Source organism: Mangifera indica, chromosome 7 (assembly GCF_011075055.1).
Source record: "Mangifera indica cultivar Alphonso chromosome 7, CATAS_Mindica_2.1, whole genome shotgun sequence".
Classification (NCBI taxonomy): Eukaryota; Viridiplantae; Streptophyta; class Magnoliopsida; order Sapindales; family Anacardiaceae; genus Mangifera; species Mangifera indica.
This window is the reverse complement of record NC_058143.1, coordinates 5783657-5805151: the sequence shown is the minus strand read 5'-3', so window position 1 is coordinate 5805151 and position 21495 is coordinate 5783657. Positions and strand designations below refer to the sequence as shown.

Genomic DNA, 21495 nt, shown 5'->3' with positions numbered 1-21495 from the left:
AATCCACCAAATCCAACAACCTGATACCGAGTAGGTGTAATCGGTCGAACATCCAGACTCGCAGACTTTAAAAGACGATTACTGATCTTATCTTCCGCCCAAGGGGTGAGGAAGTTATGACATTCACATGTAATTCAGAAAAAATATTAAGAACACATTTGGTAATATGATTAACAAAGTGGAAAAAAGTATATGAGACAACTTTTAATTAATATCGATTTGATACTTACTTGCATGGGTTCTCCTCTCGTAAAACCATCGTTGCATTGTACCACGAATAAACTCCAAGAGCATGGTTATAGGTAGGCCCCGTGCATGTCCGACAAGGGCATTAAATGACTCAGCAATATTTGTGGTCATAATGTTGTATCGATGTCCTGAAAAGTACGCTCTACTCCAACGGTGAAAGCCGACATCCCGTAGATAAGCTCCAGCTTGGGGGTTCATTGAGTCAATGGATTGCATCATCGAACCAAATTCAGACTCTGTGTATGATTTAGCGGCTTTCCAATATGCACCCGCAACCTGTAAGAGGGAAAAAAATATGAAAACTTATTGTAAGCAAAATGTTTGAAAATGATAAACTATTATAAATTTAGTTACTTGTTTACAATATACCTTTGAGTCTCGTTTATACTTTGCCCACATGTTACACAGAAGGTGATGACAACAGCATCCATGGTGGACATCTGGAAAGACTTCAGCCATTGCCGAGTAGATAACATGATGTCGATCGAAGATTATTGCAAGCTCAGAGAGGTCAGGTATGCATTCTTTAATTCTCATAAGAAACCAACACCACGTGTCGTGATCTTCTTTTTTGCCGACACCGAAACCAATAGGGTATATTTGATTATTACCATCAAGAGCCACCGTAATAAATAAATGCCCCAGATATCGACCTTTAAGGAAATCAGCGTCAATGCAAATAACGGGGCGAAGATATTGACTAAACGCACGAACGGAACATCCTAACGCCATGAAAAAATTTGTAAATCAATACTCATCATCTGTTTAAATAGCAGTAACGGTGCCCGGATTAGTACATTGTAAATTGTAACAATAATCTGGTAACAGCATAAAAGATTCCTCCGGTGAACCCCTCAATGAATTGATAGCCCAATTTCTTGCCCGCCAAGCCTGTGAGTAGGAAATATCAATTTTATATCGGTCGACGATGTCTACAATTATTTCTTTAGGCCGATAAATTCGATCAATCATCACAAACTTTGATCTCATTAATTGACCTAAAGCTCGGGCGCCAGCTTGTCTGTGATGTGGCAAGATTTGATCAACTAAACATGTGTGGGTAGGATTCATAGAGTTGATACCCCACACATCACCAACAGTGGACTTGGTTGCATGTATATACCACTTACAATTTTCGACCGTGCACTTAATTTCCCACCGTTTCTTGTCAGACTTTTTGACATCAAATTGAAATCCTTTCAGTAAGGCGAATTGCTTCACAACGTCTTTCAATTGGACTTTATTATGAAAAATATCCCCTATCTTGACACCATGCTCCTTTCGGATCGATCTGGAACTACTTGATGATGCTGATGGCTGTGGAGGAAAATCAGGAAGCCACCTAAATGGATCAGTGGGGACATTGTCAAAAAATGGCCCAGAATAATTTCCACCACCTGAAATAGGATCTTCAAGCTGTAAACTATTTATACCCTCGGTAACTGATGTCATATACTCAGGCTCTACATCTTCTGAAGGAATGTCGGGCATATCATTTCCATCAAAGTCACCCCAATAGGGAACTATATCTTTTTCTCCATGAGCCCATGAGTTTGCAATATACAACGGGTCATTACTGAAATCAATCAACTTTTCCAAATCATATTCTTTTTTGACCCAACTACTTTCGTTTTCATCTTCATCTTCATCTTCATCCTCCTGCCCTTCAATTGGGGTACATGTAACAAATATAGGAATACATTCCTGAAAGTACTGGGACATATCAAGAAGACCCTGGACATCTTCATCATTTTGGATCTGGATGGGGTCGTCGAGCTCAATTTTTCTTGGCTTTATTGATACTTGAATGTAGTTTTTCATTGGATCAATACTGCAAGACTCCGTCAAAAGCTCAATAAATCCCTTGAATGTTGTTCCATAAGGGATTTTAATCAATTGTTTAGCTCCTCCAACATATTTCATTGTGTTGTTGCGACCTTGAATCCATTCTCTCTGATAACGAACTGATGCATAACCATCCATTTTAATTATGAATCCTGCAATGACCAGTTTTTGAAGATAATTATTCATATATAATAAAAAAATCAATAATAACTATGAAAAACAGTCGTACAATTATTAATAATTAAGAAAAACTCCTAATATTTTTCTAATAATTTATTTATCCCCCTATAATTATTTGACAATTTATATAACAATTTATATAACACTTTCGTATGTTATTTTACCCCTCAAAATGCATCTATATGTTTGTAACGTTCCATTTAAAACGTTTTTATAATATCTATACTTTGAAATAGATATTCAAATTCTATACTTTGAAATGCTTTAAAATGTCAATAATAAAAAATTTCTTCAGAAATCTGGAAAATACTAGTGGATATATCTTAAAACGATAAAATTCAAAAAAACAGAACTGAAATTCAAATTTTAAAAGTTGAAATACCCTAGAATGGTAATAATCGAACAATTCTTCGAAAATCTGAAAAATACAAGTTGATATATCCTAAAACGGTGAAATTCAAAAAAACAGAATTGAAATTTGAATTCTAAAAGTTGAAATACCCTAAAATAACATCAATCGAAAAATTCTTCAGAAATCTTAAAAATACGAATCGATATATCTTAAAGGGATGAAATTCGAAAAAACGGAACTAAAATTCGGAATCTAAAAGTTGAAATACCCTAGTATGGCAACAATCGAAAAATTTTGCAAAAATCTGAAAAATGTGAATTGATATATCCTAAAGGAGTGAAACTCGAAAAAACCTATAATTTCAATTATAATGCGCCTACCATGTTTAATATGAAAATGCGCCCTAATTTTAATAACATTTCATTTGACATTTTAGAAAAAGTAATTAAATAAATAAATATCAAAATGCCTTTATAATGTAAATTATCTAAAAACCCCCCATATTTATCTTAAATTACATTTAACCCCCTATACTTGTGAAGCATTACTTTAACCCCCATATTATGGCATAAAAACTAAACTTAACAAATGAAATTAAGTTTTAGAATAAGATAGACATAAATACCTTTTTTTGATGAATAGTGTTTTTTCGAGTCGAACACAAAAATACGAACTTCTTCCGTCCGAACGAATCCTTACTAATTGATGTTGAAAAAAAATGAAAGTAAGAGTGAGTGTTTGAGTGATATGAGAAGTGTGTGTAAATAAAATGAGTGAGGAGGGTTTATATAGATGAGGGGAAGGGTAATTTTGACATTTTAGAAAAAGTTTGAAATAAATAAATAAATATGAAAATGCCTTTACAATGTAAAATATCCAAAAACCCCTCATATTTATCTAAAATTGTTTTAACCCTCATAATGAGTTAAGGGAGTTATATAAATGAAGGGAAGGGTAATTTTGATATTTTAGAAAAAGTTTGAAATAAATAAATAAATATCAAAATGCCTTTATAATGTAAAATATCTAAAAACCCCTCATATTTATCTAAAATTATCTTAAAACCCCATAGTAAGTGGGAGAGTTTATAAATATGAGGGAAAGGGTAGTTTTGGTATTAAAAAAAAATCATAGGCATTTTTTTTTTGGAACAGTGATTTTGGGCATTTTGGCTTGGAAATAGTGATTTTGGGTATTTTTGTTTAATGGGAGGGCATTTTGGCCATTTTCCAAAATTTCCCAATACTTTAAGTCAATAATTATAAATAATTCATTTAGTATTAAGTAATTAGGAAAGTTGAGTCAGTCTTTTATCAATATTCTTTAAGTAATTAGGAAAGTTGAGTTAGTCCCTTATTAGGGTTCATTGGGAATTGGGGTTAACCTGGAAATTAAATAAAGAGGCAGCGGAATAGAATTGCTAGATTTGAGTGCTACTGTGTTTCCATGGAGGGCCTTACAATCTGCAATGCACGAAGGGCAGCGCCAGTGCCATTCTTTCCGCTCGAAATTATAGAGCAAATCCTTCTCAAACTACCTGCAATATCTCTTTTGCAATTCAAGTGTGTTTGCAAATCTTGGCGTGACTTAATCTCAACTCACGAGTTTGCCATACAAAATCTCATTGAAACATCTGAAAGGTTCCGCAGACTTGGAGTCATCGAATCAAAAATCTTAAGGGAAGGTCGTATTTCACTATACAGTCTTGCCACTCAAGCCTCATCGCTTGCTGAAGAAGCAGAAGAAGAAACAATTTGTGTTCCTGCGGCCAACAAATTCGCTTCTGTCAAGATATTGGGGTCCTGTAATGGTATGTTGCTAATATGTTTGAAAAATGTTAAAGGATCCAATTTGAACCCAAGGAAATTCCTGCTATGGAATCCAACAATTAGGGAATTTAAGATGATTCCACCCTGTGATTTTAAAAGTTCTTGTCGTTCTCTGGTTTCGGGATTTGGTTACAATTCATCTATTGATAATTACAAAGCGGTAGTGGTTTTTTATGAAAGAAAGAGTGATTCAGTATGTGGTTATGTTTATAATCTCAGGACAAATTCATGGAAGCGACTTGAAAGTTTTTACTTCCCTTACAACTGTGCGAAGCTACTTTACAATCATAGAGATATTTACTTGCCTAATGAAATAGGAACAACACTTGTGAATGGAGCTCCACATTGGGTAACTTTGAGCGTAAGCGTATTTGAGGTTAATAAAATAATCTACTTTGATTTAGAAGATGAGAAGTTCAAGGAGTTTCAATCTCCTCCTCCTTCTGCCGGTACTTTCAAGACTTTTTTGAGTATTTATGAAGACTGTATTTGTGAAAATCGACTTCGACGGGAAGACAGTTATATTGAATTTACATTAGAGGTTTGGATTATGAAGAAATATGGAGTGAAAGAATCATGGATTAAGTTGTTGAATTTGCCATTCGGTTCGAGGTTTTCTTTAATGAGCAACATAAGGCCATTGGCTGTTTCAAAGAATGGTGAACAAGTGATTATGGTTACAGACTGGAGTAACATTATTTCATTCAAACCTAGAACAGGAGAAATAAAGGTTACTTTGTTCTGGGAAGGAGAAGTGATGAAAGTTTCTTTACGTATTGATAGGGGTGATGTAGCTTCTTATGAGGAAAGTCTTGTTTCACCGAATCGATTCGGTATGACATGCTCAGAAGATGGTAACTACTAATATTTCTTACTCCATAATTATGTTCGTGCTTGTTTCTAAGTAAAATAAAAACAATATCTAGGGTTTAATTTGTATGCAGTAGCTAGACATCTAGAATTTTGTATTTTAGAGATGCATCAAATGTTGGAACTCATGGGTCTGATCAAAGTTATTCTGAAAATAAATTTCTTTATTAGTACCTGAATATTTGAGCAAGCATACATAAAAAACTCTTCTAGATAATGGCAAAAGTTATCATCTCAGACAGAAGCTACAGGAGGTGGAAGATGCTAAGCGAAAACCTCACTTTTGCAGCAAATACAAACAATTCCGGCACAAAATCTAATTGATGATACAAAATCATTTCATTTATATGAAAAAAATGAAATAGCTTAGAAATGTAAGAACCGGAGTTGGGTAAGTATATAACACTATTTACAAAAACATTTTTTTTTCCTCCCCATACCATAAGAAAAACTAACAATAACGAAAAGAAAATAACACGTAGATAAACATCTAGTTATGATAAATGCTATTTTTATGATTTTAGTGACCTATCATATATATTTTTGTTAACATAGAATAAATTTATAATTTTAATAAGAAAAAAAAATAGTTGTTACAAATTTATTAATTTTCCGTTATTAAAAAATTTTAATGACAAAAAAACTCTCGTTGTTATCTATTGTTATAGTTTTTCCTATTATAAATATTAACAATGAAAATACTTTTAATAAGAAAATTATAACGATTGATAATAACAAAATCTTTTTATCGTTAAAACTTTTTAATGATGAGAAATCAACATTTAATAATCACGTTCCTCTTACTTAAGTTATAATTAAAAAATTTTTAATGAGAGTATAAATAATTGGTTATTAAAATCATAAAAATAATACTTATAACGGTTGAATATTTTATTTTTCTTTTGTTATTGTCATTTTTTTATCTTTTTTAAGTCTTAGTTCACACGTTTTATTAATGAATAATGTTCAAGTGTTCATTCGTAGAACAGATAATTTGTTTTAACATGAATAGAGAGTTTCCTTTATATCATATTTTGTCCAAATAATTGAAACTCATTCTCTAAACATTAATCAATATTTGAAAGAGAAAAAAAAATATATACAAACCCACTGAATCTAGTTCAGTTTAATCATGATTCACAATTGATGCAAAAGAAAAAAAAATTGAATCGCTTACCAAAAAAAAATTTGAATCTAGTTCAATTTACATAATGAACTCTCATGGTCATTGTAATTTTAATTCAGAACTAATTATTGTCTAAGCAGTGTCAAGAAAAAAAATCATGATTGTAAGTACATTCGTGTCACTTAGTAAAATTGCTCAAGAAATGATGTTGGCTTGTATATAAGAAATCAAAATTTTTGTGGGCTTGGATCGATTTCTACCACCTTCGTTGCCACCACCACTGGTGACATGACCCTTCCCAGCCTTCCTTATCCCATAAGATCTGAGCAATCCTATGAGACTTAGGACACCAAAACGCATCGTGTAAAATTGTTTGTGAAAACAATTCCTTCAAATTTCCATATGTATTTGATAAACAACATGTCTAGGCTTTTGACCTCACAATTTATCTACATGGAATTTTCTTAAAAAAAGAAAACACACCCTTAATTCAATGAAACAAAATATAACAAAAACATGCTTATTTTATTTTGAAATTTATAAGAGCAATTTTGTTAGGTCTTTGACCTTATAACATTTACATAAAATTTCTCAAAAGGGTTAAAATCATTAAATGCAAAATGAGACAACATACTGAAAGTAGCTATGTTGTGTAACACAACTTTGAGCGGAATCACTACCTAACATTGACAAGACCCATCCCGATTGGTTAATCCCATAACCTCTGAAAACACACTTATAGGGTTTAGAAGGCCGAAATGCATCCTGTAAATCTGTTTAAGAGTTTCTATGTCATATATTAGCACTTAATGTAACATCATGTATAGGCCTCCGGCCTTACCATAATTACATACCAAAATAACATCCTAGTTTCAAATTCAAAAGAATCATGAAATAAGTTTTTAATTAGGCCTCTAGCCTTATCATATATGTAACAAAAATTTTACATCCTAACTTAATTTAAAATCATGAAATAGTTTAGTTAGGCCTCTGGCCTCTCAACATTTCATAAACTTCTCAAAGGAAAATCAAAATAGATATATGCAAAATGGGACACCTACTAAAGATGTTATGTCGTGACAAAACCTAACGAAACACTACTCTACACGATTTGGAGGGAAAATTTATAAGGTTAAGCTAAAAGGGCTTAGTGAGTGGGCAATTTAAATCCTTGAGAATATTGAATGCATGTCAAAGGAATAAGTAATATGTCATAATATATCAACCATACACAAATGTTAAATTCTAAAGTAAAGATTGGAAGCATCTCGACTATAGCTATACTTAATCCAACACAAGTTAATTATGCTTAAAACCACATGCCCACATGCACATTAACTTGAAAATGCTCATAACATAATTCTCTTATTCAAGTTCAACATTTACAAGGAAAAGAAAATGACATCTTAGAAGCATTAAGGGCCTTTGTGGTTGTGTTAGATAGGAACTCCGGCACAATCACATTGTTGCTATAGGTGAAAGTTTAACAATACTAACCTTATCTCAAATGGACTTTCAAATCAATCATGAATTTTCACATTTAGCTCAATAACCGCTGTGATATGTAACAAATCAATTTAGAGGTTTCTATGCATACTAAAATTTTAAAATAATTATATATATTTGGAAAAATATCATATTAAGTAGAAGATTGGTATTCAACAACTTATAATTTATTCTTGTTATATATCCAACAACTTATAATTTATTCAACAACTTATATAGCATTTCACCAGACAATCACCTGAATTGTTGCTACTTCTAATACCCTTAAGAGAAATCTGTTATACCCAAAGGGCGTCCCTACATAGGCAAAGCAAAAGGGCAAACTGTCAGACTCGATATACTGTAATCTCACACGGGCAAAACACTCAAATCTGTCATATCTGGCATGAATTACTCTGCAGGTAAAGTAGTTAAATCTATCATACCTAGCATGAATCACCGCACAAACACAACATTTAAATCTGTTGTACCTGGCATAAAATACCACATAGGCAAAACACTTAAATTTGTCGTACTTGACATGAAATACCGCATAAATAAAGCATAATCACATAATAGGTAATAGTCAAGAACATCTAAATGATATACTTCTTATCACTATATTTATAATCAAATGACTTAATATTATAAATTTTGGGACAATAATCATTGGAAACTGCCACAACCACAATATTAAATTAATTTATGTGCAACTCTACATTCAACTACAATACTAACTAAGCAAAGCCAACAAAATGCTCATACTTAACACTGAACTAAGATTTCCTTTGGCTCTACGACCATACAACATGTCCATTAACTCACATTAAGCAAATTTAATCATGTACTAGACTTAATTAAACACTTCTAACTTAACTGCAACACAAAACATCAATTAAATTGATTCCCACACTTCCAATTGGTCACCAAACTAAATTTAATCCATTATAGTTCTTAGTTACACACAACATAATTTAATTAGGCATTCTAAATTCTCATAATAATGTAACCTTTACCTTATAGCCACCCATAACCAAAACCCATAACATGCATAAAGAAAACTATTATTTTCTTTTGTTTTGTAAGAGATTTCCATAAAAAAATCTATGTTTTTCAAAATAAATACTATAAAATTTGCAAAAATGACTACAGGTAAAGGTTTTGTTCCCACTCACGGATTTGGATATTTCCCAAGCCGGTGTTAAAATCTCCTACAAATTTTCCTTCTTCTTCACCCTATCCCCTTTTCATATCAATTTCCTCTTCTCTTCCTTCTCCTTTCTCCTTCTTTTCTTCCTTTTCTTCTTCTTTCATTTCCTTTCTTTTCTTCTCTTTCTCCTTTTCTTTCTCTCTTTTCTCTCATCTGCTCCTCTGTTTCTTCCCGTTCAAGAAGAAAAAGCCTAATGGCTTTATTAATAAATAAAGGAAAATTTTCGCTTAAACCCCATACTTGCACAAAATTTCACATAACCCCTTAAGTTCACCTATAACCTAAAATATTTTGGTATTTCAAACATGGTTTTAAAGACATCTTGGAGAGTAAAATCTAATAAATGTGAGCTGAAAGGCCCAACAAGGGGGTGATTTATAAATCCCCTCTTGAATTTTTGAAAATGTATTAGTAGAATAATATATAATATTAATGAAATTGCTAAATTTCTTATATATAAAATAAAAGATCAATTTTTTTTAAATCATCACAACCGGAACAAAATAATGTTATGCTATAACTATGATTTACAAGGGGCATCATAATTACACTAAATTTTGGGAACTTCTCAATGAACATAGAGAAATATAAACAACCTCTAACTTTTTTCAAGGGGCTTCCTGAAATTTTCAACTAAACCAAATTTATAACTACTTTTCGATATTGAATTTGGTAACATACTCACAACAATAAAATTGTAAATGGTTTCAATGCGTATTGAAAATTTTGAAAGAAAATTAATGGAACAAAAAAGTCATATAGGTTATATGATATACTTAAATTATGAAAATAACATGTCTAAAACATTGGTTAAGAAAACTTATAATAAATTTTTTTTGAATATCTCACTAGAAATAAATAACTTGAACTGTTCATTACCACTAGTACTCTAGGAAAAAGTTATCATACCTGATGTGCATCCCACACAAGTAAAGCGAGCGAGACTATCATACTTGATAAGAGCTCTAACATTGCTTAGGCAAAGCACTTAAATATTTTATACTTAACATATGAATCATCGCTCATGCAAAACGCTAATTAGATGATTTTTACACGAAAGAACATCTAAACTATATATCATCCAATTGAAGAACTAATTTTCTTTATAGGAAAAGCTCTTCCCTTCCCTTGCATGATCTTTCCAAAATTATCAACCTCATTCATTAATGCCGTACTCTTAACATAACAACTCAACATGAACTTTATATTAATCATCATCAATATTCAATATCATGTAACCATCATAACCCCACACACACCACTTATTTATCAATATTCAACTCTATAGCCACATACAACACTAAATTAAGCAACATTCAACAATTAGTCATACACAACACTAAATTAAGCAACATTCAACTCTATAGCCACCCACATCACTCAATCAAACAACATGCATGAAATTTTAATTGATTTCATAAAATAATTATCTTATGATCCACAACAATATTTTGTCAAAACTTGAAATTTTAAAGTCTATATGAACAAATCAATTTGTAAATTAGAATTTTGTTTCCACTCATGGATTAAAGTAGACCCTAAGTTGGCATTGAAATCTCCTAAGATTCTTCCTCCTTCTTCAGATGTTTCAACCAAATTTGAAGCAAACCCAATTAGAAATTCCAACCCCCAATTTGAGCAATTAATAATTAAACCCTAGATGCTAAATGTGGATGCAAATTGGGATATTTCTCTCATTTTATCTTGTCAATTTCATCTATTACTCTTCCTTTCTATTTTTCTTCCCTTTTTCTTCTCACTGTCTTCTTTGCCTTTACTCTCTGGTTCAAAATGAAAAAGATAACAAAAATTCAAGCAAAACGAAGTCACAAATTCAAACCAATGATTCAGCCAATCATTTTTTGTTCAAGTGAACTCGAGCCATCATTAATATTAACTCAACCAACTTAAGCATAACTCAAACCGAACTATATTTTATTAGAGTCAAACTTGAACCAAAGGGTTTTTGGGCTTGATGTGGTTCATATTCACCTCTATGTGAAGGCCCTCCCACAACAAAAATTTTGGGTCTGCCACTGGGTTCAACCATATTCGGATAAAATGGCTCCAAAATAAAACATGTTAAGAGCAAAAAATGGCTCTGATACTATTTGAAAGATTGTGAAGAAGAATACAAAGAAGGATGTAAGAATCAAGCACAATGAAAGCAAGCAAAGAGAATGTCAGAATATTACCTACTCCAAGCTTGTTTATTTGATTAAGGATGATGGAGAAAAGCTTCACACTTGTCAAGCTTCCAAAAAGTCCACCAAACCAAGCTTTTTCTTCCTTGGACGAACTTTTAGAGTGAGAAAGAAGCAAGAGAAGTGTTTTAGCTCAAAATGAATTCATACATCAAAAAATGAACTAATTTTGGGTTTATGCATTGGTTGACTTAGTTAGCAATCACATAATTGTTGCATGGTCATTGTAAATTCTTAATTCAAACAATGACCATGCATGTCTATCATACATATACTTTAGTCACCCTAATTTTATCTCATAAACACTTCAACTCTTAAAGTGTTAATTTACATCCATATAACACTATATAATGTAATCTTTATTACTCTTCAAAAGGTGTTGGCCAACCCTAAGTAATTAATCATCACTCTCTAAAATGTTTAGTTTATTGATGTGATCCTTTAGGTTTACCATGGTATAGTTGTAAGCCATTTTCAAACGATCCAAAAATACTTTTGAAAACTCAACAACTATGATGAACATTTAACAATGTGTCATAACCCCTAAACCACGATAAAGAAACACTCTATTGAACCTAATTGTCCAATCATACGATTTGTGTAGGTAAAATTCTTCCATTGTCCAATCCTGGTCAATTTCAGGTTCATTGTTCGTTAAAACCCTAATCTCGATGCTATACAAATTATCGATCGATATAGTCAAAACAAGTCATTATGAATAACCTTCGTATAACTTATATTATACTCTAGCCAACCATTTTGGTTTCCAATATATATCAGCATTCGTTCAAAAACTCGAAACTTCATCGAGTCAGTAGATACCCTAAATCCAATATTTTAGAGTTAATGGATCTTGTCTTGATCATCATTCATCTCTACATTCAAATCATGTATGACCAACATGGTCTTTCATACGAAATATGATTAACCCTATGTTTATACACCATACGAACCATATATATTCGCATCAGATTTGACCATGACATCTCAAATTAAAGGATTACTTTGTACAATAATACAATCATATGATTAGTCATTGACTACAATTTAATGAGCATATGACTTACCATTATCAGTCACATTCGAAAAATAATTTACAAACTGTTAATTCACACTAATACTCTAATGACATGTGTATCATTATCATCCACACAAATATTATCTCATGATATTCAACAAAGATATTTAGTATACCGTGTGATATTATTATCCGACTTATATCATATTCATAAGGAACAATTCGACAATTTAGTTTTATAAAGACATCATGAGTTTTAAAATTCTAGGATTTGAATGCATTATTTATTCTATCTACAGTAGAATTAATGAAGATATGTTAAATCAAGGGGTTTATCTCTTATAAAGAAATTCAAAGCAATAGCATTTTCTTAAGACATGATTCATGCAGCTGTAACAAAGTTAAAAATTTTGAGCAAAAACCACATCAGTCATATGAAAGGTAAATATCCAAGTCTAAAACTAATTACCATCTTTGCCTATCATTGATTCAATCAGCAGACTGAATTGGAATATTGAGCACATTTGTGTCAAAGAAAAATTATCCATCCTGTTATCATACCTCCATCCTTATTAGGAAAGAAAAAAGAACCAGTATTTAAAAAAAAAAAAATCTTTATAAACGGTATAAGATAGGTGAAAATGTTAATTTCATCTTGGAATATAGCACCTCATACAAGATCTTTCTAGTTTATATATATTATTGAAGATGAAACCAGACAGCCAACCTCAAACCAGACAAGATATCAAGGCCCAAAATGTCTCTTAAGAAACAGCTAAATGATATTAGTTTGAAACACACTTTAACCATTGATGCAAAGTCTCCAGCTGGGTGGCTTCGATAAGGCTGTAATCAACCACCACCCACTTGCCTCTTCCAAGAGTCTTCAACAATCAATTCATCAACTCCCCAATCTTCGTAACTGGACATTCATATGAAATCCATACAAATTACATTATTTATGAAGGATATTTTATATGTAAAAAAATAAAAAAGAAAACTGAGACAGCACAAATATTATTTTCTTGATAAATTCCACAAGCAGTAACTCAAACTAACATTCCATAATCAAAGTATCAAACCACTTTGATGAAAAAAATTACAGAAGTAATAAAAAATTAAGAATCTCACCTTCCATCAGGAAGGTAGCGACGAATCGTAAATGGGATTTTTCGCTCCCGAAGCTCCTTCATGGCAATCTATACAGATGGAACACAACATCATTAAATTGTAGCATGAATGAAAACATCACGATATCAGTAGATTACTATCAGAAGTAAAAGACCTCTTATTTAATGCATAATAGTGAAGAGCAAAATCATTACTGTAGAACAAATGTCTGTCAAAAATGGTGGAACAAAAAGTGCATAGCCAAAGTTACAACACTTAAATAAAGAGCTATCCCTGTAGTTTGGCTGAATAGTTTATTCTATTTATTAAAAGAATGTGCAAGGGGAGTTCAGAGTCCTAACCAGGTGACAAAAACAGGAAAAGACCTATTAACCAGGTGCAAACACTATAATTAGTCTGGGGCAATGAACATGTGCATACATTCAAGCTTGAAAATGCTATAAAACAATATGTAAGCCACAACATTAAGGCAATAAAATTGCCAGCATAGCCTACAATTTTACAAATGGAACTGAATATTTAACAAGTAGAAAGAAACACCAATACAATTGTGCGAATTATGTACTATGGCTGATAGTACAAAGAAAGATAGGTACACATTTCATTATAACACCAAAATAAGGAGCAAATATTGGATGTCCTATTTATTTGTTTATTTGGTATGTAAATGAAGTGTTCATTTCTAGTCCAGTATCCACTCTTTCGTATGTTTGTTCTTCATGCGCATTTAAACTCAGGCCAAATATGTCCAGAAGCAGAGTCTAGTTTACACACTCAAGTCTTTATAACCAAAAAATCTTCAAAGCAGTGAATAAGTAACAAAACCCTCAAGCACCATTCATTATGTGCAAATGGAGCACAGTTAACAGGTTAATTGTTTGAACCCAATAGATTCAACCAGTAACACTCTAACTATAGAAAGGAAAAAAACTAGTCATTCAAGGTTACTTCCAAGGAATCTTACCTCAAGTGGATCAGTCTCACCCTCCAACTCAACCATCACAGGAGCATTCATGCTGATAAATGAAAGGAAAACTTATTATTGTTTCAATCCAAATATAAAGAAAAAACTATAATTTTATACCATTAATACAATACAAAGGAAGAAAAACCTGATCTGCAGAGCCCGGGTACCCAAGATTCTGGCTCGTTCATATTTGGTCATATATTTTGATGTTTTCCGAGCTCCTTTAACTTCCTCATCTTCTTTGTCCTCAGTTTCTATAGGTTCTCCAGGAACATCTTCATTATTATTGTTCTCTACATCCTCTTCGGCTCCTTCCTGTTTCCACAACACTCAGACCGAAGTTCCTTTAGTTCATTAAAACAGAAAAAGAAACAAAAGTTCACTCTTTTTTTCGGTAAGTAAATCAAACAAATAACTCCTTACTTCAATCTCAGGCTCCAATGGCTCATCCTCATATCTGCAAAGAAAAAAAAAAAATTAACTCAACTTACTAAGCTCAATAACCATGTAAAAAGAGAAAAAACGAAAAAGTTCGTACCTTAAAAATGAATAAACATATGCATCATGTTATAACAGTTTTATTATGATCTTTTAAGATAATCACACATCTGAAAACAAGTTCTTTACCTGAAATACAAAGAACTAATTTATTTAATTAACTTTCCAATTACCAATTTCCTAGTCAGATTTGCAAGGCAAACCCTAGCCTATATAAATTTCCACGGTGAGTAGTTGAGACTTAAGTTGATTATCCAGTAAAACTTTTTGTATTTTTCTTAGTTATTAGCATCTTCTTCCTCCATCGCTAATATCTCTAGGTTTTGACAAAGATGCCATAGAGAAATAAAATAAATGAATAAAAATAAAGAATTGAAACGCTAAGTTCCTATTAGAGAAAAAGAGGACTAACCCCATATCCATATCATTGTAATCGTCGTCGGCCATGCTGATTCTCAAGCTAGATTTCGCTTCCGCAGAGCCCGAAAGCCCTGACCCAAAACAGGGAACAAAAAATTCTCAAATGCTTATATAAATTTTACTATTATTGAAATATTAAAAAGTATAGTCTAATGCACTGGAGAAAAACCCACGAACGGAGAGTCGACTATAGACGCCTGGTGGTGGTTCAAAGTGGCGGAGAGGATTGGGGGTTGCGACAGTCCAGGCCTGAATGAGGGAAACGCGGGTTCGTCGACAGCGTAATGTAAAAAGGAAAAAATATTTTATCAGGATTCGCTTGTTACTTTCGTTAATAGAGAGTTTCAAAAGTACGATTTCACCCTCCAAGTTCTTAAAAATAACAAGTAACATTATTTTTGAGAGAGACCCTGCTTTGGAGATGTAAATCAAAAATTTACCCTTGACATGTTGTCCGTAGGATTTAATCTTATACTCTTATTATTAACATTCCTCTTATATTATTATTTGATAACAACTTTGGCTTTTTTAATTAAAATTATCGATAAAATTAAATTAACATCACATTATATGACCGCACATCATTCTTTTTTTTTTTTATAATTAGAATTTTGTCTATATTGGTTAGATTAATAAATTTGAATATAATGATCAGACTCATAATCACTATATTAAGTCTTTTTTCTAAAAATTTTAGTATTTTGTTAGTTTTACTAACCCTATAAGTAGACCACACGACATTCTTAATAATATCTAAATTATTATAAATTCACATTTCATAACTCAAATTACTTGTTACTCCTAATCTATCTAAAATTTAAAGTAGTATAAAACTATGTCATATTATAAAACACCTCCCTACCTGCGACAATTCAATCTAATTGTACAGCAATCAAATACTTACCTTTGGTCTGGTAGGACCTGTAGTGTAAGGAAACTAATTAAAAAGTTGAAAATGCCCTTAGATGGGTTTGGACCTTGGAGACTATAGAAAGTAAGGGGTGGCCAAAATAGATCTGACCCAACTACATGACATTGGGTCAAAATCGGATTCATACGTAAATCAGGTCAAAATCATGTTAGAAAATGGTCAACTTGATTTTCATGTCCGGTGATTAGTAGAAATGGTAGGAGGTAGGGCGAGGGCAGGGATGATGGCTATCCCCATCCCTAACCTTGTAGAGTGAGACATATATATCCTTGTCTATGCTACGAGAATCACAGGGAATTCATGTCCCTTACCTTCTCAGCATAATTCACTTCTCATCTCTTCCCCTTCCTTACTCTTTCTTTGTCACCTCCACTTAAGTGTTATCATAGTAATGACATTATAATATATAATTAAAAATATAATGGATAAGTTTGTAAATTATGCTCTAAAAATAGGTATGTGATAGGAAGAAATGAGACCAGACAAAGATATATTTATCTTCATCCCTGTTTCGTCCTTATCCCTACTTATGTAAATGAATGTTTTCCTTATACAGAATGGAGCAGGGCGGGAATCTTATTTTTAAGGTAAAGTTGTCATCTTTAGTAATTAGTCTAGTCACATGAACCCAAATCTGAAATTTTCAAAAATTTATTTGTTAACTAGTGAAATAAGAGCCTGAACATAAACCTACTCACGCTAGATTATTAGATATAAATATTATATTTGAGGAAGTCAAATAATCGAGAAAATGCCTTTTTTTTTCAAGTAAGTAATTTTTTTTCTTCTTCGTTCAAATTTATTCACTATATATTGGATTCTCTCTTTCAATGAAAAACTAAACACAATTTCAATTATACAACTCCTTTACTATCATTATTCTAAACCTCTCATCTCTCTCCATTCTTTCAATCTCTACTAAGGGCTATATTTAAGCCGTGATGAGTTCGAGATCGGCTCAACTTGATTGTGAGACCCCTATAAGCACATTAGGTGGTCACTCTAGAAAGCCTTAATATGTTAAAACTAAATGAACAAATAATACAGTTTGACTATAATCATGTTACATGACTCTATCGAGAGATAATAATAGATCTCACATGTTAAGATTGTTTATTGTCAATCTGGTACAACACATAGGTATTTATTGTCTATAAGTTCACTAGACTAACCTGTCAAATTGGATTTCATATAAATGTTAATCTAAGTGTCTATGAAACAAATCATCTAGAGGACAGTGGTGCATATAATCCTTAAACTCAAAATTACAATAGCATCTTATGCATCAATGGGTGCAGTTTGATGCTATTTAACGTAATCTTTAATTTAGGGTTATAATAATGTTAGTTATTGGTTGCACTGAGAAGTGTACTAAAACTATGGTGGATCAATAACATAGATTTCATTACTCATGAGAATAAGAGAATATCTATCAACATCTTTTAATGGATGAGAACAACCATTTAAATATGTGTCCATATTGGTGAAGATTGACTTGTTTCTCAATCCAATACTCTTTGATCTTATTCTAGAAACTAAATAATTTAAATCAATGGATGTTCTAAGATAGACAATGTTTTTGTATCTCAGTCTTGATGAAATATTATATGATGAAAGAGTTCGATTGCATGGTAATACAATCGTTAATATGTTTACATTTTCTATTGATTCTTCATCATTATGAGTGGTCATGATGTCTTATTAGAGACCAATTTTGATTTGTGAACAAAGGGCTAATTGATTGTACATTATTTACGATTTTATTCACTATTAACATGATGTAAAACCTATGTGTTACACACAATAAGGGTTAATGACCAAGGTATAGAAGCTTTAGATTTATTTTGGTTTAGAGTGAATCACTAGGAAAGGGTGATTTTGATCTCTATTGGACTTTGGTGAGCTAATTACTAACTTAAGGGACAAAAATGAAATAACCAAAACTAAAATGGATTGGGATTGAGAATTTGAGGTGAACGACTTTCATTCTATCTTGAGGAATAACTGTTGTCATCTGTCAAGTGCAAGAGATTCAAGGGATATTGCATAAGATTCATTCAAAGGGGATAATTCTAAGTAAAATTTTCCTATAAATACTTGTGGTTTGTGGGTGCCTTGCCAAATAGATTTATCAACACCAAAAAAGGATACAGCGATGCAAATTAGATATATGATAGAAAAGATTTGAAGTCTATCAATAGATATGTGTTCATATTAGAAGGTATAGTTGTATCATGGAAAACATTAATAGAGTTTTATAATCAAATGACTCAAATCCATTATTAAATCTAATCTTATTGCTTTAGATAAGTGTGGTGAAGAGGTTGAACAGCGAAACCAATTCTTAAAGGATATTCCAAAGTGGCCAAGGTTTGTGCCAACAATATGCTTTTATTGTGATAGTCAATCTGCAATAGGAAGATTACAAAGTAATATGTATAATGATAAGTCTAGACATATATGTCATCTTTAAAATACCATTTGACAACCACTCTCAATTGGAGTTATTTTAATTGATTATGTGAAATAATGATAGGGACCAAGACTTTTAACAAATATAAATTAAAAGAAAGGCTAAGACATGAAAATAAAATAGGTCAGCGACAAATTTGATATGAGAGGAAGGTTGGATGGAAAATGTAAACGAAGAGAAAAATGATATTACTAACATTAAAAACTTGTGAAAAACATAAAAAACATTGAAGAAACAAGTCAAATGCAAAAGGATGATGTGATACATGATTTAGGTGGCCATAGATGATGTGGCAACTTGTTTGGCAATGTGACGTGATGACATGGGTGTGCATGTGGAGCCATATAGGAAGTCATATGCTTGTGAGTTAAGGATTTCTAGTTGAGAGGAGTTGGTTTAAATCAAGTTTACTTGTGTAGTTTAGTTTAACACAAGTTTCTTACTCCAATTTAATTAATCGAGTTTTTATTAATAATAGTTTTCCTAAGGGGTTGTTCGGTTCTAGGGATTTAAAAATTACCCTAATAATATATCATTTATTACTTATATTACCTTGTTTGATTTATCAGTAATAAAATATTATAGTAATCTTCTATTACCAATACTAACGTGGGAGGTAATATAAATGGTAATCTAATTACCATCTTCATCTTAGGTATTAAAAGATTACCAAGGTAATCTAGATTTTATTATAATTATATTATTATTTATTAATTTTTTGAGACAAAAATAAATTTATTTTTAATTAATATAAAAAATATTTAAAAATAATGATATTTAAGGGCATTTAAGTAAAATAATTTATTAGTATTATTTTATTACCTTTAACCAAACACAATAATTATTTATACCTATCAAATTTTATCAAACATAATAATCATTTATACCTAATAATCTTATAAGTAATCTATCTTCAAGGTAATTTCTTTATTTTGGTAATAAAATATTACTTAAACCAAACATCCCCTAATAGTTAAGAGTTTTATTTTGACTTAAAAAATAAAGAATTTTTAGGATTTCATTGCTTAGAAAAGCTCAATTTTAGTAAAGTCTATTAAAACTATTTACTAGAGTCATAGCTTTATGGAATTTGGAATGAATTAACATTCATGATTCTAGTTAAACTAGTATCAATGAGTTTTTCTAGTTTAATAACTTTTCCTAATCTTGTTAAAAAAATAAGTAATATATAAGCATGAGATTTGTAATTCAATAATCAATTTATTAAATTATCAATAAAATTTAGTTAAATTTTCTTCAAGAAACATTGTATTATTATGCATTGTCCTTGTTATCTCTTCGTTTGTTAAATGATATTAACCCTTAATCATCCTCGTGAACAATATTATAACTCCATCCACGTTTGTTTTGCATCAAATAATTTAGCTAATTTGTTAACAAAATAGAGAATTTGTTGAAATATCATCAAAGGGAATAAGACTAAGACCATTGAAATAATATGTCGATATAATGAAAACTCAACATATTTGACTAGAGATCCCAAGATTTAAGTTAAAAGAGACAACTTAATTATAAAGACTTAAATAGATCACTCTGAGAACTATCCTCAGTCTATTCCTATGATTAAACGAAACATTGATGCTTGTAGGGAAAGAGGTTAAGCAAAACTTTTTAATGATTTTAATGTATCAAGATTTCAAGTAGAATAATACCAATTACTTTTAAAGAGATCACCTATGCAAGAAAAAAATAGGGTTTTTTTTTTTTCTTTGGTAAGTAATTTAAATCAAGTTTTACAAGTATAACAGAAGTTTGAATCTAGGTCTTCTTCCTGAAAGTTATAATTCAAATAAGGCCACTTTTAAGGGAATTTTTAGGGCTTAATTTTTAAGAAATCCTCGCAAAACCAATAATATGTTTATGGCCAAAACAAATATAATAATGAGAACTGAATAATGTTAGGTTGGATTCTTGTGTGACAAATGACATCATTTATGTAAATGACAAATTACTTTAAGGACACTTTGCTTATTACTTAGTCAATAAAGTAAACATAATTTCACAAGAAAAGCTTCAAAGGGTAATACCTACTCTACATCATTGTGTTGGTTAAATTTATTCATGAGGGGGATTGTTAGAAAAATATAAGAATTTTATTAAATTTTTAGAGGTTAAGAAATTGAAAGGTGAAAATGTGTCACAGGTTATGGAATTGAAAGGTGAAAAGGTTTAGATTTATAGTAAAATTCAAGTTGATATTAAGTGTATTGTACCCTTGGAGCAGTATAGAAAGGGGGCACCTCATCTCATTTTTTACACAACTCGAGAATTTGAGCTCATTCTTTTCATCATTCTTTGGTTACTCTGTTAGTTTTAAGTGTTCGGCAAGTTGTTTTGAGTTGAATTTCATGCACGATTCAATTTGTCATAATAAAAGAGTAAAGTTTCTCTTGTTATTCTTTTATCGTTGTATCGTAGAAAATAGATAATGTTCAAATTCTTGTACACTCGAATAAAAGAGACAAATCTATGTTAAAAAAACTGTTATATAGATCTTGACGTTCAACCAAATTATTTATCATTTTTCATTACTACCTTTTGTTTATCATATTGAAGGCTATTGTGCTCTCAATCCAGAAGTCAGTATATTTAATTTTAAATACTTTTATTTTTGAATTATATTCTTTATTTGTGATATTTCTGCGGTTCCAACATAAATTTTCTTTTTTAACAAAATGATATCATT

General features: G+C 31.2%; 2 protein-coding genes and 1 long non-coding RNA gene across 4 annotated transcripts; 1 reads left to right on the top strand and 2 right to left on the bottom strand.

Annotated features, from left to right (window-relative positions):
* Positions 1–3967: 3967 nt before the first annotated feature.
* On the top strand, positions 3968–5506 carry LOC123221857 (F-box/kelch-repeat protein At3g23880-like). Its single transcript, XM_044644799.1, has one exon. The coding sequence runs from the start codon at positions 4073–4075 to the stop codon at positions 5318–5320; it is 1248 nt and encodes a 415-aa protein (XP_044500734.1). The 5' UTR covers positions 3968–4072; the 3' UTR covers positions 5321–5506.
* A 2602-nt stretch (positions 5507–8108) lies between these two features.
* On the bottom strand, positions 8109–10049 carry LOC123220062. The gene is made up of 2 exons (XR_006502978.1): positions 8383–10049; positions 8109–8254 (listed from the first exon to the last, which is right to left on the bottom strand). It is a non-coding gene; the product is annotated as an uncharacterized LOC123220062 (long non-coding RNA).
* Positions 10050–13000: 2951 nt separating this feature from the next.
* Positions 13001–15792, bottom strand: LOC123220061 (DNA-directed RNA polymerases II, IV and V subunit 6A-like). 2 transcript variants are annotated; one of them, XM_044642058.1, is made up of 7 exons: positions 15558–15792; positions 15377–15455; positions 14890–14923; positions 14612–14781; positions 14464–14515; positions 13500–13567; positions 13001–13290 (listed from the first exon to the last, which is right to left on the bottom strand). In XM_044642058.1, the coding sequence occupies exons 1-7, from the start codon at positions 15775–15777 to the stop codon at positions 13221–13223; spliced, it is 693 nt and encodes a 230-aa protein (XP_044497993.1). In that variant the 5' UTR covers positions 15778–15792; the 3' UTR covers positions 13001–13220. The 2 variants fall into 2 exon arrangements, with proteins under 2 accessions (XP_044497993.1, XP_044497994.1); XM_044642059.1 differs by having other exon boundaries at positions 15554–15681.
* Between the last annotated feature and the right edge of the window lie 5703 nt (positions 15793–21495).